At 41.2% G+C, this 18,790-nt stretch overlaps 1 protein-coding gene across 3 annotated transcripts in view; it reads left to right on the forward strand.

Annotated features, from left to right (window-relative positions):
* Positions 1-18,790, forward strand: part of SLC35D2 (solute carrier family 35 member D2) — a 649,758-nt gene that overhangs the window by 360,001 nt on the left and 270,967 nt on the right. For 2 of the 3 annotated variants that reach the window (XM_044059521.1, XR_006363184.1), the window contains exon 6: positions 2,139-2,207. The exons of the other annotated variant lie outside the window; for it this stretch is intronic. In XM_044059521.1, coding sequence (XP_043915456.1) covers positions 2,139-2,207 — 69 coding nt within the window. The remainder of the gene's footprint in view (positions 1-2,138; positions 2,208-18,790) is intronic. 3 annotated transcript variants of the gene reach the window in all.

The following is an 18,790-nucleotide window of genomic DNA, read 5'->3' on the forward strand; positions in this document are numbered from 1 at the left end:
AAAAGTATGTTTTATATTTTTTTTTTTTTTGTATTTTTGGTTTTTATATATATATATATGTGTGTGTGTGGATATATATGAGAATTAAGGATGAGGGATCCAATTGTTTTGAATCAAGTGTGTATTGAAAACCAACTTTTTCTAACGATTATTTAGAATTTACAAGTAGCCACCCAACCTATGTAAAGAGAAACATTGTGAAAGGACAAATGGTTTGGGTTGCTAGAATGTGTTCAAATTTAGACTTGGTAAAATCTGAAATGGAGCTATTGACCAATATGTTTAAGGCTAGGGGTTACCCATTGAGGTTTGTTAGCAATATTAGGGACCAAGTGATAAGTGAATGGGGCCTGAGATTCAATCCATTACTTGGTGATGAGGATGTTAACACAACTCAAACCAATTGTCAAGATAGGGACTTTACACAGACGATGGTGTTAACATATGGGGAAACTTCATCTGGAATGAAAAGTATTATAAAAAATAACTGGACTATGTTAAAAGGGAATCCAGAACTTTTGACAGTTTTAGGGGACAAACCTTTTTTTACATATAGGGTCAACAGGAACTTGAAAAGCCTGTTGGAAAACCCTGTCTCAAAGGGAAAAGGTAACACAAAGGGGACCACCAAGTGTGGGGTTTGTGAATACTGTAAATTTGTGATAGACATACCATCAATAACACTGGGACCCTACAATATTGTTGTGAACTTTAGTGCAGGCTCTTGCACTAATATGGGTCTGGTGTATCTAGCTGTTTGTCAAGTGTGTGGGTTTTTCTATGTAGGGAAAATGGAAAGAAAATTGAATAGGAGAATCTAGGAACATCTTTACAGTATTACAAGGAAAGATGGAAATAACGCCCTTTATAAACATGTTTCCCTGCACCCAGGACCATTCCTTCTGGTTTGGTATTCTGGAGGTTGTTGCTAGGGACGTTAGGGGAGGTGATTGGGCAAATCAACTACTTAGAGCTGAAGTGAGATGGCAACTTAGGTTAAATGCCACCATAGCTCCTGGGATTAATGAGCATAATAGTATCAAGACCGAACTAAGGTATCGGGCATCTAAACTTTTACCCCCATTATATAACCTTTTCAGTATTTTTAGTATTCATTTTTAATTAAAAAGCAACACATATAGATTGTACTATATATTATTACTTATTATTATTTAATTTTTTATGCCTTGTGCATATTTTACATATTTTTCATGCCTTTTTATGTGATTTTACAGACAGTTTTTGGAGGTTTTAGCTTGGTTTTTAAAAATAATATTGTCATTCAAAAAAATAACACTGTCACTTTAATTTCAAGGGCTGTTTTGTCTAATGAAAATCAGCTTGTAAGTATAAAAGGACTGTTTTTTCAAGACTTGAATTGTTCTGATGAAGTCTGCTGACGAAAGCGCTTGACCTTGGATTATTGTTGTGGATTTGTGGTTCGTGACTTTGTTTGTTTAAATAAATTTATTTACTACTACAGTGGTCGTAGGATATCGGTTGCAGAGTGGTTTTTTTCTGTTATTTGTGCTTTTTGCCACTCTTTCACACCATTTTCTAGTTTTCTATAGATATATATATATATATAGATAGATTGATAGATATGTAGTCTTTCAGGGCACTTGAACAGAACAAGTCCACCATTTTTCCAATATGAGCCTGTATGATGTTTTTGCATTGTGAAAACCAATGGATATTGTTATTAGTAAATGATATTTAGGTAATGCAAGATAATATTTGGTACAGACTTATTACATATTGGTTAATTTCACTTGAGTGCTTTAGGCTGAGGATTTTAATGTTGGATGTGAAGGATGTTGTTTAAGCCAACTTTGCATTTATTAATCTTACACAAGTTTTTTAGAGAAAGAGTAGAATGAAGATTTTAATATCCAAAAAGCAAAATAGAAACAGTAAGGCCTCCATATGTAGCAACACCAGTGCAAGTGATTTACTGCACCTACATGGAGATTGTTTGCCCCATCATGAGGTAATCAGCTCAAAGGATTATCTACTGCATTCAGTACCAAAAGCAATGCAAATAGCTGTTCATACTCTTGACTTTTCTAACTGCACTATTTATACTTATTTTGGTTATTGTTTGAAAAAATAAAATAACTGCAGTCTTTTTTTAACAGAAATCGCTATAGTTTCCCAATTATATGCAGCGTTTTTATAATGACGATAGGAGCTTTTGTAGCAGCAAGGTAAGGAGCTTCATTTCTTAACACACACATATACACTTGGTCACAGGCACATACGTACTCATGTATATACTCACAAACACACACACACATACATGTATATAAAGAGAAAGATTTGTGTTAAGATATTTTCAGTGTAAATATATCCCAGCGAACTTCATTTCACCTGACTACAGACCAATGTAAGAATATATTCATCCTGTCTGAAAACTGCAGTTATAGAAAACATTATTATTGCTTACCTTTGTGAAACATAAGCAGTCTTTCAATAATGGATTACTTTTTCACCACAAAGGCAGACACCGTGTGGTTTTATGCTGTATCATTGCTGTTGCTTTTACTTGACGGCTTCAAAGAAACAATACCATGCTCTAGTAAATGACAAAATATTGGGGTACTGGTCACCCATAGTTTTAACATGTACAGGGAATGAATGGGCTCAAAACCAGAGGGGACTTGGTGGTCAACAGGAATGGAGATAAAAGGACCAAGAAAAGGAAACAAAAGATAACCAAATGCTTTTTATGAGGTGCAAATTGTTAAAAAGAGATGAAGTAGTAGCACGAGAAAATTATAGTTTTTAATTTTTAGTGTAGCGTATGTTCATACCATTGTCTGTGAGGAAAAAATACGTTGTCCAGATTAATGGCAGTTTCTTTGTAAATTCTCAGGGTATGTCTCAGCTTGTTTGTTTTTTTCTTCATTTAAACTGCTTCTACATTTCAGCCCCATGGGACTAAATGAGTTTCATAGAAGAGGCAAAGTTATCATCTAGGTTCAGTTTCTCAAATTCTGGAACCCAAAGACATTTAAATTAATCTAATATATTTTTACGTACTGTAGGATCTGAGACTTCAGAAAATCTATGTCAAACTAATGACTTGTGCCCGTTGTGTGACTGATCTGCAGTGAGGTTTCCTAAATACAGATCTGAATTTGAAAACAAATGGGAAGTAATTTTATTAGATTAATCTGGCAGACTCCTGCAGCTTATTTTAGAGAATGATAAACATCAGCATTTTGAAGCTGTGCTACTGTTTGATGAAGTATACAAGCAATCAAACTGCCCAAGTTCCTGAAATTAATTAATGGAGCATGAGTAAGATTGATGAGAAATTCACAGCTTTCACAAGACATGATTAAATAAAAGTGAAATAAACTTGCATGCAGTTTTAATCATTGTTCCTCTGATCAAAAATGTTCCAGAAAGGAGACTGCCTGTCACCCAGAATAATCTGAGGCTAGAAAATGAATTATTTGCTTCTACTACAGCTGTAGGGAAGTGTACAGTGAAACTGACTAGACACACCAGGGAAGTATAGCCATCATAAATATTTTTGTCATTTTCCTCTCTGAATTGGAATCCCCTGTACTAAATTAGGGACTCAGTTTTCTTCTTTCTACCTCTACAGTCTTGCAGACTTGATTCTAAACTGTTTCCATAGTATCATAGTCTCATAGCAGAAAACTAAGCTATCTTAACCAAGGGTTTTTTTAAGCCTAGACACGCTTCCCAATAAAATTTGATAGGTATCGCTTCCCAAGGGTTTTGTGGGAGTATGTATACTTGGGTTGCAGAGCATTTACAACTCTCTTCTCTGTAATAATGATATAGGTGCCAAGTCATATATGTTTATTGCTTCCCATCCACTGATCTAAGTTCTGCTTGAATATGTGCAGAGATTACCTCTACTTCACAACGATGGGACCCAGTTCCAGAGAAGGGGGAGACTCTGAAACCATACCACTCTACTGTCCAGATTTTTGCCTCATATTTTTGGTCTGCTCCTCATAAAGTTTGTGGTTTTGTGGCAAATCACTGGGATGATCTGAGGATTGAAGTCACCAAATAATGACACACATTTGCGTTTTGGACTTCAAATCCTTCAGAAAATATATGTTATCATAAACCCTGTTACTCTTGCAACTTATAAGATCAATATTTAAAACTGTCCTTTGTTTTACCATTTTGCCAGGCTTTGTCCAGATTTTTTGTACTATGAGGTTGACAGGTATGTCTGAAACACATACCAGTCTAGCATGGTCTGTTTATGTTGCAGGCAAGGATTAAGTCCCTGGATCAGGTGTTCCCTGATGCTGTTTGTTTTACAGATGTGCAACAGGTCCATTAGGGATGGATCTGAGGATGCTTTGCAGGCCAGGCATAGGTTGCCACCCAGCAGCCTATAGGAGACCGAATATAAGGACAAGACTTTGAGGCAGTCCACATAAAACTTATTTTCCACACCATGTACTCTTTTTGTGAGGAATCCCTGAGGACACTCCCTTTATTACATATGCCTGCCCAGGTACATACCAAAAGGTATATTGTACTCAATGATTGGTCTTACTAGAGGAGAGTACAATGGCACTATGACCTGTTTGGATCCAGATGCCATACCCCTGCTTATAAGTTGTGCAACATAGAATGATTTCCTCACTACAGTAGACACATGATCGTCAAATGCCAAATCATTGTCTATATGCTTTTCCAAATCCCTGACTATAGAGTCTACTCTTAGGAGTATATTGTCAATGTAGTAGTTTGCTGAGGTTGTCTTTACAAAATATATTATGATGCACTTTTTGGCACTGCGTTTTAGACCATGGCTCGGACACCAATTATTAGGCCATCTTGGGGGATATTTGTTTTGGGGGAATTCAGTAACTGCAAGCAATTCACAGTCATCTGAAAACTTGTTCAGCCAGAGGCCCTTGACATTAGCCTTTACCTCAGAGAACTAGACTCCTGTATTCTAACTTCTGAGGCCCTGTCTGTAAGCCAGCTGGCTATACAGTGGGTGATAAAGCAGTTTATACATAGTTTAGAGAGCTTTTCTACAATGCCTGAGTGGGGTATTGTGCCAAATGTCTTGACCAGCTTGAGGTAGGTGGTATGCACCATTTTATCCTTGTCCAATACTTTGTTGACTTTCTTGAAGACGTATACCAGGTTAAGTAGGCAAGACCTGAGCTTGATGAAATCAAACTGGGTTAAGTCCAGTATCTGAAGGTTTTCTATGTTATTGTTTATCATGTCCCTTCTACTTCTTTCCATGCCTGTGCATATGAGAGCAGTCAGACTTGTGTGTCTGCAGTTACCTAGGTTCATAGATGACACACGCATGTATAGAGGGATGACAGCTGCAGTCCTCCATTCGCTTGGCATGAAACCTGTCCGGAGGTTGTGGTTAAGTATTCTAGTGGTCCTTACAGGTTGCATTTCATGCTAACGAGGCATCCTGGGATATTATTGGGGTCCATCAATGCAGTGTTTTTTGGCCTTGCAGAGTGCATTGAAGACTTGTTCCCTAGTGATAGTTGGGGGAGTTATGGTTGAGAATATTTCCTTAGGGTGTCGGAGCAGGGTGATAAAATTGGACCTAAATTTGTCATCCAGTAGATATGCTGTATCTTATGACTCAATATATGTGACTCCATTTACAATTAGTTGAGCATAATGTTATGTATTGCCTTTGAGGCTGTGGCTATAGCTGAAGAATGCCTTGTGATTGTTCTTTGCCTTGGAGGCTAATTTTACCTAAAATTTGGCTTCGGTACACTTGATTGCCCTTTGAGTTGATTGTTAAGACTGATGAGGGTTTTTGTGAACTACTCTGCATAGGCTATGGTGCTGTCAAGGTTTGGGGGGGGCTTGAAATTTTGCAAGAGTGTCAGAAGGAAGTTTGCCTTAGAATTATTCCTGAAATTTCCAGGGTTAGTTGGGATCCCAAGTTTTACTTTTATTTCAAAGTAAACAGCTTTGTGGTCAGATCTGACCTGACCAGTGAGGACATAACTTGGGGGGGGGGTGCAGTGTTCTGCCATGTTTGTGAAGACCGGGTGAAAGATGCACATATTGGGCTGCATTCAGGACACAGTTTCAGGTTCACTGTCATTGAGCAAGTCACTTTGGGTGAGAGTGGGGGAGCCCCTGAATGAATATCTAGAACTGAAGGAGCTTAGATGGCAAACGAGAACTAATGTCTCTGAGGCACCAGGACTAAGTGCAATTTCTATTAGTTCTATTTTAAAACTTAAAGCAGAATTGTATATGTAAGTGTTTTATACAGGATGATGTCATGTAGTAATTTTAAGTAGTTATTTGTATTTATGTATGAATTCACTTTTTGTATATAGGAAGTGATGTCATTTTATGTGATTAAGACAATGTATAAAAGGTGAGGTTTTTGTTACAATGGTATTCTGATGAAGTTTCTATTGTGAGACGAAAGCGCTCAATCAATAAATTGGTTGTGGATCTTACTGGCTTCTATCTGGATTTTTATATCAGGGAGTGGAGTTTCTTATTAGATTTTCTTGGGTCAGTGTTGTTATGTTTGAAGGTTTATTAGGTAAAAATAGGCTGTATGGGGAGGACAAGGTTTTAGTCAACATTCAGAAACTTAGAGAGGATAGGTGCAGACCATCCCTGCTAAAGCAGTGTGGTCTGTCAACCATATCTTCCCAGGCAGACAAATATTGTACCTCCTTCAAATGACACCAGAATTAAATTAGTTATTAAAGTCAGTTATCTTCTGTTCATATTGTTGCATCATCCTTGAAGAAGGCAGAATGATACTCACTGCTAGACTCATGCCAGCCTGGGACACGTAATCCAAGAAATCCATCATGTCTGTCTTCATATAGTCTAGAGAGATACTTTTCTGGTTGTTTACACCCACATGGACTATGACTGAGTCGTACAGGTACTTGTCATTCAGTGACCTGAGTATGTTCGTAATCGTGTGGATCCTGGCCTCTGATTAGCAACTGACTGTAACTCTGCCCTTAATGGAGTCTCCTTTCACCAAAATATTGGGTTGTGTGGTGGAAGTTCTTCGTGTTTCACTTTTGCAGTCATTACATTAGTCGGCCTGATTAACAAAGTCTTGGGTCCTGCGTCGGTTGCTGTCCCCTCTTCCATGACGTCAGGTCGTCAGAGGTATAAAGCATGCAGCTGATGCCATTACATCAGTCTTTCTTACTGCGCAGTGCCCGAAGCAGAAGCAGTTCGCAAGTGCCGGTTGGCCGATTCCTGAAATTTTCGTTTTCCAGTTTCAGAACTGAAGTCTTCAACTAAAAAGCTAAGTATCCCATTGGGGAAACTTTTTCTTGCTCCTTACTGATGTCAGTAAAAGTTAATAATTGCATTACTTGTGGGAAGCAAATACCTCATAAGGATTTCCATTTGTACTGTATTCCTTGCCTAGGCCCTGACCAAGATGTACCTTGTTGTCAGTTTTGTGCTTTATTTAATCAGCGCACTGTCCGTCGTCTGTACATTTTTGCTTCTAAATATTTCGGTTCTCAGTTTAATTATCCAGAAATGATGTCGGTTAGCAATCCGACTACCGGAATACCGAAAAAACGCAAACAAAAAAGACGGAGAGAGGCCGTTGAGGTCCAAAACTGCCGACGACGCTTCTCCTAAGCCAGTTGCCAGTTCACCAGTACTCAGTGAGGCGCTTTTGCAGCCCCTGATACCCACTACTTCTGATTCGCAGGCCTCTACTGAGACCCATTCGGAGTCCGGTATGCCACGAGATGCTTCACTTGTGGAACCCACAGATGTCTCTGCCTTGGATGGGTCCGGAGCCGCTGTGCAGATACCAGCTTCTGAGGGCAAATTCAGGCCTACAGATTTGTATATTAAACCGACACCACCTTCAATATTAAGGCCAAAATCTCGATCTATGTCTAAAAAACTGACGCCCAGGCTGCATGTTCAGGCCCCTGTGCCTAAAAAACAAATGATCAAAATGGCTGAAGATTTAATCAGGGGTAATCAACCCCCCCCCCCCCCCCCTCTAAGTGGCTTAGGCCTGAACTTGACTATGAATCTTCTGAACAGGACTCTGTTTCTTCTGACTCTTCTAATGAACAGGATTTGTCCATACCTACTTATTAGGACTCTGATGCAGAGAATTCCATTCCTTCTGCTTCTCCCCCTGAGGATTTTTCTTTTGGGGAAACTTTACATACCTTAAGGGAGCATTTCCACTGGGAAAGTCAGGATTTTCCTGAATCCAAAACGAGACTTAGGGATTTCCTTCTTCTTCCTCACCATAGGCCTTTGGCTATACCTCCTGTACTAGACATTGTTGATGATGTGTTTTCAGAATCCAGTATGGCCCCTGATTCTTTGCCTCCAGCCCCTTGTAAGCCAGACAGATATTACAGGGTTCCTGACTCCCGCAAATTCCTTTTAAAAATCCTGTTGCGGACCCTGAAACCATTTCTCAGGGGCCCAAGGGCATTAAGGCTTCTACTGCTAAAAATCCTACCCCTTCTGATAGAGACTTCAGGGCGCTGGATAGATGGGGTAAAAAGGTTTATACTTCTGCAACCTTGGCAGTCAGGGCTTTAAACTGTCAATTCCATATGCTAAAATATCAGCAGCATATCATGGGACTGCTTAAACAGAAAATGATGTTGATTTCTGACTGTGTGGAAAATAAAGATTTACAGGATTTATTGCATTCAGCTGAACAAGTTGGAAAACATACTTTGCAATGTGGTTTTGATTCTTTGGAGGCCTCTTGCAGAGCTGCTGTTACTGGGTCTGTGCTTAGAAGGCATGCTTGGCTTAAGGAGCAATCTCTGCCTGATCATGTTAAAGCAAAATTGTTGGATGCTCCTTTGCAGCAGGACCATCTGTTTGGCAATAAGGCTGAAGAAGTTCTAAAAAAGATGGAAGATAAAGCTAAATCTATGCAAACTGTGAAGATTTCTTACAAGTACAACCTCCAAGATTTAGTAGGCAGTGGCCTACTAAGAACTGGTCCTTTCCAGTTCCTTCTAGAGCCACTCAAGCCAAACCCAGACATTCCAAAAGCACCAGGTTTCAGTCCCAAGGGACTTTCAAAACTAAGCAATGGGGTGCCTCCTCTTCCAAATCTGGAAACAACAAGACACCTCCCTATGGTAAACAGTCTCAATGACTTTTCTTTAGAATTACCAAGCACTTACCTTTTAGCCGCCCCTTTGGGGGGAAAACTGGCACTACATGCAAAAAACTGGCAACTTATAACCCAGGACAAATGGGTTTTAAATATAGTGTCCCAAGGATACAGATTTCATTTCCACACTTTGCCAACTCCAAACAGATGGCCAGACCTGCCCCCAAATCAGTGGACAGAGGCTCAGAAACAAGTACTTTCCCTCTTAAACATGGGGGCAATTCAACTAGTACCCAAAGAGGAAAAGGGACAAGGTTTCTATTCCAGACTTTCCCTGGTACCCAGAAAAGACAAATCATGGGGTCCAATTCTGGACCTGTCTACTCTAAACACCTTTCTGGACATTTCAAAATTCAAGATGCTGACTCTTCACCAGTTACTACCTATGCTAGGCAAAGATGCCTGGTTGGCAACTCTAGATCTAAAAGAGGCTTACCTGCATATCCCAGTCAGGGAATCTTGCAGAAGATACTTCCACTTCAAAGCAGGCTACTTGCATTATCAGTTCTCTGCACTGCCCTTTGGCTTATCTACTTCGCCCAGGGTCTTTACAAAGTGCCTGGCTCCAGTAATTGCATTTTGCAGGCAAAGAAATATTCAACTATATCCATACCTGGACGATTGTCTAATTCAGGCAGAAAACAAGGCCATTCTTCTAAAACATCTGACATTTGTAAAAAGGGTTCTAACTTGTCTAGGGTACACCATAAACGAAAAGAAATCGCAACTAGTACCCTCTCAACAAATTACATTCCTGGGTGCAAGCTTGAATACAACTGCCCGGATGGCTTTCCTTACGCCAGAAAAGCAAATTCAGTTGGTGACTTACTTCAAACAGGTGGCCACAAAATCCCTGCTATCTGCAAGACAAATACTGCAAGCCTTGGGGTTCATGGCCTCCTGCATTCTTCTAATTCCATATGCAAGACTGCATATGAGGAAACTTTAGTGGTACTTATAAGGTTTATGAGTCAACATTGTCACAGCCTGGAAACAATGATTCCTCTCATACCTTGCCTGCAACTAGAGTTCTTATGGTGGGCAGAGGCCTGCCACCAAAACATGGGACTGCCATTCACACCACCCCCTGCCGCCCGAACGCTAACTACAGACGCATCAGACTATGCATGGGGGGGGGGGGGGGCACATCTGGCAGGGAAGTGCATTCAGGGCAAATGGAGCCCGAATCAAATGCACCTTCATATCAATCAAAAAGAAATGCTAGCTGCACAGAATGCACTGACAGCCTTCAAGGACTACCTTCATCCAGGGCAACTAATGGTAAAGACGGACAACACCACAGTTGTGTGATACATAAACAAGCAGGGAGGGGTACACATTCCTACCCCCTTTGCAGACAAGCCATGGTATTGTGGAACACGGCCTTGAGCTATCAAGTGCAACTACAAGTTCAGTTCCTGCCAGGAAAGCTGAATATTTTGTCAGACGAACTAAGCAGAAATCTCATGGACCCACACAAACGGAAACTGGAACCACGGATTTTCAACATGTTGACACGCAAATGGGGGAGCCCAGACATAGATCTCTTTGCCTCACCCCAGAACTACCAGTTGGACAAATTTTGCACAAGAACTTCTCACAAAAAAGCCTGGAAAGTGGATGCTTTGTCCTTCAGCTGGGAAAACCTATCAGTATATGCCTTTCCCCCTCTGCCTTTGCTATCCAAAGTACTACTAAAAGTCAAACAGGACAAACCAAAAATGATTTTGCTTGCTCCAGACTGGCCTTGACAACACTGGTACCCACTCCTATGCAGTCTGTCACAAATTCCTCTATGGCACCTGCCTCAGACACCCTCCTTACTGTCTCAGCAGAACAACCAAATTCTGCACCCTCAGCTCCAAATATTGAATCTTGCAGCTTGGCTAATCACTCAAATTCCCCCTTAGCATCCCTCAGCAAACCTGTGATGGATGTCATTTTGTAGGCGAGAAAACCTAGTACTAGAAAATCTTATGCTGACAAATGGAAAAGATTCTGTGCCTGAAATCAATCTCAAGGGATGAGCACAGCAGTGCCCAATTTACCTCAAATTTTGCAATATTTAACTGAGATGCTTTACAAGGGCCTATCTTTTTCTTCCACTGAGATGCTTTACAAGGGCCTATCTTTTTCTTCCACTGAGATGCTTCACAAGGGCCTATCTTTTTCTTCCATAAAAATCCATGCCTCAGACATTTCAGCTCATTACAACACATAACCCCCCCCTTCTCTCATCCTCTGCTAAAGCAGTATCTCAGAGGGGCCAAAAACTTAAGGCCACCCAGGAGAGCTCCAACCCCTGCCTGGGACCTTAACTTTGTATTGGAGAAACTCACTCTACCTCCTTTCAAGCCAGCTGCTACTGCAGACTTTTAAATTTCTTTCCTGGAAAACAGCCTTCCTTTTAGCAATCACTTCGGCTAGAAGGATTTCTGAATTACAGGCCCTTATGGCAGTGGAGCCATTCATCATATTTCATGCGGACAGGGTGTCACTCAGGTCCAACTCATCCTTCATGCCCAAGGTGGTATCCAGTGTGGCTCTTAATCAGTCCATTCATTTGCCAACTTTCTTTCTCAATCCACAGAACAAGGGGGAGAGGATTCTGCATTCATTGGATGTACACAGACAACTTAGATTTTACTTGGACAGGACTAAATCTCGAAGAAAATCTGAACAACTGCTGGTAGCATTTGCTGCAGGGGCAGAGGGAAAGGCTATTTCAAAGCAAACCATTTCCAAATGGATAAGCCATTGTATTCATTTCTGTTATAAGCACCATGGAAAACCTATCCCCCAGGTGATCAGATCCCATTGCACCAGGGCTGCATCTACTTCTACAGCCTTTCTCAGAGGTGTTCCTACCAGGGATCTTCTAGAAGCTGCTACCTGGAGTTCAGTTCATACTTTCTCCAAGCACTATCATTTACCAATTTTCTCTAAATCCAGAGCTGGCTTTGCCACTGCAGTTTTGCAGGGCCTTAGCATCGGTCCTAATACTGTATAAATCCATCCTCCCAACCATAGCTTTGGGAATCTACCCAAATGTAATGACTGCAACAGTGAAACATGAAGAACATAGTGCAGTTGTGTACACTTACCATAAATGTAGATGTTCGAGTGTATTCACTGTTGCAGTCCTGGTTACCCTCCCTCCAGCCCCCTGTTTTTTCTCTTACTATGCCTCTCCTTTATTTTACTACACTTAAAAGCTTTTTTGGTGCATTTGCTTTTGTTTGGAGGTATATATATTTTTGTGTTTTAAATTATTTATATATTTTGCTCCCCATTTGGGGGGCACCTGACATCTGGGGCAAGAAAAACTGATGTAATGGTGTCGGCTGCATGCTTTATACCCCTGATGACCTGACGTCATGGAAGAAGGGACAGCAACCAACGCAGGACCCAAGACTTTGTTAATCAGGCCGACTGAGGGCAACCTGCCAGCAGATTACCCAAATGTAATGAATGCAACTGAATACACTCAAACATCTACATTTATGGTAAGTGTACACAACTGTACTTTTGCCTTATTGGCATAGAAGTTGAGATGCTATGTGGTATGGCTGCATGTGTCGTTGTGGATGTTTTTGTAGAGTGCTTTTGAGGTTGCTGAGGATACATATTGTAAGTGCAATGTCTGGGAGGCCTTTGAGGGATAGAAAGATTACAGTTAAGAGCCTCAGAAATATGTGGGTGTATGTGTCTTGTCCATGCTATGTCTGGTGGGTGTAGTGTGCATTTATATAACAACCTGTTTGGCATTATAAGTGCTTGTATGTGAAAGTCTTACCTCCAGTGACTGTGTAACTACATCTCTCACGTACTGTATCAGGTTGTTTAAGAATTAGGTAGTTGTCAGTAAACATGAGACAATTGCTGCATTGCCTCAGGATACCTATATCCACCAAACTGGCTGCAGAGATAGTAGGAAAGTGCATATCCCATTGTTACAGATCCTTATTACATGATCTACAAGTGGATGGTACAATAGGGATTTACAACTGGCTAGCAGCTTGGGTAAGAATCAAGACTAAAACAAAACTCATGAGGCAACGCTCCTTAATGTGCAAACTAGTTGTGCAACCAAGTACTGAGGAAATTTCAGAGGTAGTTTTATAGGAAATTTTCAGGTCTAAGTACTTGTGTCAATACAAGACTCTGCTAACCACTGCGGTACAATGCCAAGTCTCAATCAAACAGAAAAAGGTATACTGCATAATGACACTTTTATACAAGTTCAGGAAAGGTATACCTGTATAACGGCACCTTTATACAGGTTCAAGAAACAAGTACCATTGTTGCACAATGCCAGGTCTCACTTAAACACGACTCCTTTGTACAGGTTCAGAAAATGAGTAAACTGGCAAAATAGCCATCTAAACAATCATATTAAGCACACTGTTAAGGTTTCCTGGGTGGTTTTCAGTACAGAATGAGAGCAGGTTACTCTCCACTGCCACTAGTGTGCAGACCTAACCCTTCTAACTTTAAATTAATGAAAGAGCCTGGAAATGCAGTAAGTAATCAGTTTAAACAGTATTCTAAGCTGAAAGTGCAGGATGTAATCAATTTACACAGTAACTTAAGCAACAAACACTTAAAATAAGCAGGAATGTAGAATTCAGCAATTTAAAAACAGTTTCTGCAAGTTTTATCATTATGGGGAAATGGAGGTGTCTAGTAATTCATGAACATCACCGTTGTGAATTGTCCTAAAAAAGCCTTAAAGAAGATGAATCTGAGCTTTAGTGGACTCGTGGCACATTTCTTATATCTAGAATAGATGCCCTGAACTAACAAAACTGAGAATGTTCATTATTTTGCCTTCTTAGACAGTAAAAGGGCTGCTGACATTTATAACTGTTATCTGAATTGGTACCAATTCTTATATTTAGAATAAATAGCCTAAATTGATAAAACTGAGAATATTCAGTTTTTAACCTTCTTAAATTACGAAAAGGCTGCTAGCAAATATCACTATTGCTTGAGTGTAAGGATTACAGACACACACACTCACACATGGCATGGTATATACTCCTATGGGCAAAATGGAGGATCACAAATTCACTTGACAGTATGTCTTTGGGTATGCAAGGAAACTGGAGCTTTGGGTGAAAACCCACATTGCAGTGGCTTATGTAAATGACTTGATATATTTGTTTCAAGATAATAGCGTTATATTGTTAACATTCAATAAAGTATTACAAGTCATTAAGGTGTATAAAACTGCCCTTTCTGGGATACCACATTTTGCAAGGTAGTTTCATTTTTGTTAGATAAAGCTATGAAAGATGTTATATTTTGAATGCAAAATGAAGTTAGAACTTTTTTTTTTATAATCAACAAGGTAAAAAAATTGCTACCATACCAGTACAGCACTATTGACAAATCTACTAATGAGCAAAGCTGCTAAAATTAAATGTGCAAATTAATGTGAGGAAGCGTTCAGAGGAAAAAATATGCCTAATAGCTGGATTTTCCCAGCTGTTAATTTAAGTGGGTACATCTCCAGCTGCCATAGTAGAGTGTAGCCAAAGTATTAATACTAATGAAGGAAGACCGCTACTACATGTTAGCAAAATAAAAAAATATTTCCTAGAGAGTTAAATATATTGCTCTGATGTTGTCTTTCCTGTCCATTCCTCAAGTGATGAGTTTTGGATCCAACTTTGGCCACTTTTCAGACTTAGGATCCATAGCCCAGGCTCCTCACAGTACCCATAATCCCATACAAGCCCTACATTACCTAAGGCATCATTTGCCACTCTCAGCATTCAGATGTGGTTGCTGTAGCTCAGGTCAGTCAGATAAGTCTAACCTTTTCTACTTGATTTATTTTTCATTTTTCTGTCTGTCATTGTTGCAGTTCTTTTGACTCTCTCTACTTTTAGTCCTTCTGTAAAGTGCTATAAAAAGCCTTATTAGTTTAAGCTGACATTGTATGTTTTGGGAGTCTCATGTCCCCTCTCATCCTTCTCTCTCCAACTGGGGTTTCTAGTAATTCTTGTGTACCATAGTTGGTACCTTTTTCACTTCTCTTTTGAGGTAGTTGTCATTACCATTGCTGGTATTCTACCTTTCTTCACCTTTTTTTGGTATTTTCTGGTGGTGTGTTTTTTGTGACTTGATTGACAATGGCTGACAAGCCAACAAGTTTTAAGAGGGGTGTTACTTGCGGGCATAAAATTCCAAACTCTGATGCCCATTCAGAGTGTTTTTTATTGTTCAGAAGCTGGTCACCTACATGTAGAGTGACTTTTGTTCATCTTCCAACCATCTAACTTTGGTGGAATGGAGGGACAAGTTTGTACTGAAAGGTCTTCTTCCTTCCTTCCTCTTATGTTTCTGGAGCATCCCCATCTGCTAAGAAGCCTGATGACAAATCGATAGGGGACAGAGGTGAAAAGATCAAAGATAAAACTTAGGGGCCAAGTAAGGATTCCCCTGGCCACTCTCCTTTGTTGGCTCCTGTTTTGGCTCTACCTCCTAAAATTCCAAGGGCCTTGGATCCATCTGCCTTCTCGGATTTGTCACACTCCTCCTTGTGATCTCCTCCTCATAGGGAATCCAGGTTCTCACTAGAGCTGGTAGTTTCCAGGAGACTTTCGTGTTTTCTACAAGAGACACCCCATAAGGCTTTCAGACCTCCTTCATCTTTATCTTCCTTCAGGTCTACCAGATGTAGTCAGAATGTTGAGAAACTTCCTCAGGAGATTCAGTTGGAAGTTCTCCTGGATCCAGCTCCCATTGGACCTTCCCAGATCCCCATTGCTGCTCCTAGTCTGATCCATCCCCCGGTTTCAGAGGCATCAGACCCACTTCTGCGATTGCCTGTGTTTGATCCAAAGTTGTGGTCTTTGCTGACTCCAGCATCTTCTCTGATCCAACTAGTGCTGATTCTGTCATAACATGAGGGATCTTAGAGATCTATCTTTGGCACCAGATCCGGGGGTAAGAGTTCTGCTGTAATAATCTTGGAGCTGTCAATCCCATTAGTGCTTTGGCATTAAACAGCTCAGCCCCAACTTCTGCTTCAAGACAGGGTCAGATGGATTCCCTTGGCCACCCTAGTCAACTGGATTCAGCTTCTGCTGGGGTGGATTTGGGGCCTACTTTGGTCTCTACCTTCAAGGCAATGGAGAGAGCTCTCTGCACATCAGGATATCTGATATCCATGCCCCCTTGGGTCCTCCCCCTCCAAAACTATCTGTACTGGGTCCTGAGCCTGCTCATTCTGTTCCATCAGGACAGCTAGTCCATACTAACCTTGAGTCAATCTCCATCTAGGATTCTTCTTAAACTTTCGAGTCTTCCCTGGGTCTTCCCCCCATGGAAGTTCCTCAGAAGTACAAGTGCAAGAGGAGACAAATTGACTCCCCACAAGAGTCACTAACAGAAGACATGGATTTGGATTATTAAATCGCCATTCGAGGACATTTCATTCATAGAGATTCATGAGGTTCTAAGACAGAAGGTGGTCGGTCTTCCAAAGTCCCTTTCCAGGAGGAGCCGAGTTCCTCAAGACTTTTTGTACCAGCTCAGCTACTTCCTGGGTGGCCCCCCAGCAGATGAGAAGGTGGATCTTATCTCTCATTGGGCATGGAAGGATCCGGATGTGGTAGAACCAATTCCCAAGAAGCCAAGACAGATATTTAATAATGTCAAAGCAGCTTGCCGACTTGAGCAAGGGCCTCTTTGTTTATGGTGTGGTGGTAGTGACAGCAACTTAAAAGGAATTTACAGAGGAGATTCTGACAGTCCATACTGCTAATAGAGTGTGTAGGGCCTTGGACAGATATGGAAGTGAGTCTATGCTTCGGTGACTTTTGCCTTACAATCTCTGAATTATTTGGCACACATTAATAGGTTTCAGAGGACTTAACTAAGGAACTTTCTAATTCCCTCTCTGGGTCCATGTCTGTGGATGACAAGAAAGCAGTGAGTTTGCATCTGGCCACCCTTGAATCCCTCTCCAGTGCCTCCATGCATCTGATTTCCAGTGCTACAGAGGGTGTTTCTAGAGCCGCGGGATCAGGAATTGCAGATGTTCTTCATGTTTCACTGTTGCAGTCATCACCTTTGGGTTATCCCTGCCAGGGTAGCCCTCGTCCAGACTGAATACCAGAGACTTAATATTTCTGTGTCAGTTGCTGTCACTTGAGGACTGAAGTCAGGTCGTCAGTAGTATAAAGTAAGGCAGTCGACGCCATTACATCAGTCTTTCTTGCCGTGGAGCCCGAAGCAGAAGCAGTTCGCACAAGTGCCGGTCAGCTTCTACCTGAGTTTCATCCACCGAACTGAAGTTGAAGTCTTCTAAAGCTAAGTACCCCATTGGGAATCCTTTTTTCTTGCACTAACCGGTATCAGAAAAAGTTAATAATTGTCTAGCCTCTAGAAAACAAATACTCTTACTGCATCACTTGTTTAGGCCCAGACCACCACGTCCCTCGTTGTCACTTCTGTGCTTTATTCAACTCCAGAACTATCCATCGTCGGGCCCTTATTGTAGACAGATATTTTCGCTTGCAATCCTCTAATTCTGATATGGCTTCAGTAAGCCATCCAACAGTAGCTCTTCCACATAAAGATAAAGACAGAGACAGACCGCGCAGGTACAAACCTACCGACGATGCTTCCGTTAAGCTAGTCATCAGTTCTCTGATCCTCAGTGAAGTGCTTTCGCAGCCCCTGATGCCCGCTTCTATTGATTCACAGGTTGCTACCATGACCCTTTCCGAGTCTGGTATGCCACAAAACTCTTTTTCAACTAAGGATCATGTGGTGTCTCCACCTTGGATGGGTCAGGAGCCACTGAGCAGGCACCAGCTTCTGAGGAAGTCCTTCGCACTGCCGAATCTCGACACAAACCAATGTCTTCTTTCGCGGCTACCATTCTTTCTAAAACTACTGAGTTTCTTAGCCCCAGGGTATGAACCACACCCAAGAAACCGACGACCCACTCTCAGGTGCCTGCTACCTTGCCTCAGTGTCAAATGCTTAAAATGGTGGAAGACCTTAACATGCTGATCAGGGAAAGCCAAGCTACCCCCTCCAAAAGGAAAAGAGATCTGTCCCCCTGTAGTTTTGTCTGAACAAGAGTCAGATGAATCTGATGCATCTGAATATGAGCACTTGCAACCCCTCTCCACTTATGAGAATTCTGATGCAGAGGATTCCATTCCTTCATCCTCTCCCCCAGAGGATTTTTCCTTTGGGGAAACCCTGCATACCTTTAGGGAGCATTTCCAATGGGAGAGTCAGGACTACCCTCAGTCTAAAAACTCAAGGAATTCCTGGATCTTCCACAACACAGACCTTTGGCCATCCCCCCAGTCCTGGATGTTGTAGAGGATGTTTTCCTTGAATAAAGCTCGACTCCTGACACCTTTCCTCCTGCTCCCAGAAAACCAGACAGATACTATAGAGTCCCTGACTCCCACAAATATCTTTTTAAAAATCCTACAGCTGACCCTGAGGTCATTTCTCAAGGGCCAAAAGGAATTAAAGCAATCTCTACTAAGAATCCCACCCCTCAGAGAGGGATTCCTGAGCATTGGACAGATGAGGTAAGAAGGTATGCACCTCAGCTACTTTTGCTATCAAGGCACTAAATTGTCA

The sequence above is a fragment of the Protopterus annectens genome, chromosome 17.part0, assembly GCF_019279795.1.
Source record: "Protopterus annectens isolate FY-2018-M chromosome 17.part0, PAN1.0, whole genome shotgun sequence".
NCBI lineage: Eukaryota > Metazoa > Chordata > Ceratodontiformes > Protopteridae > Protopterus > Protopterus annectens.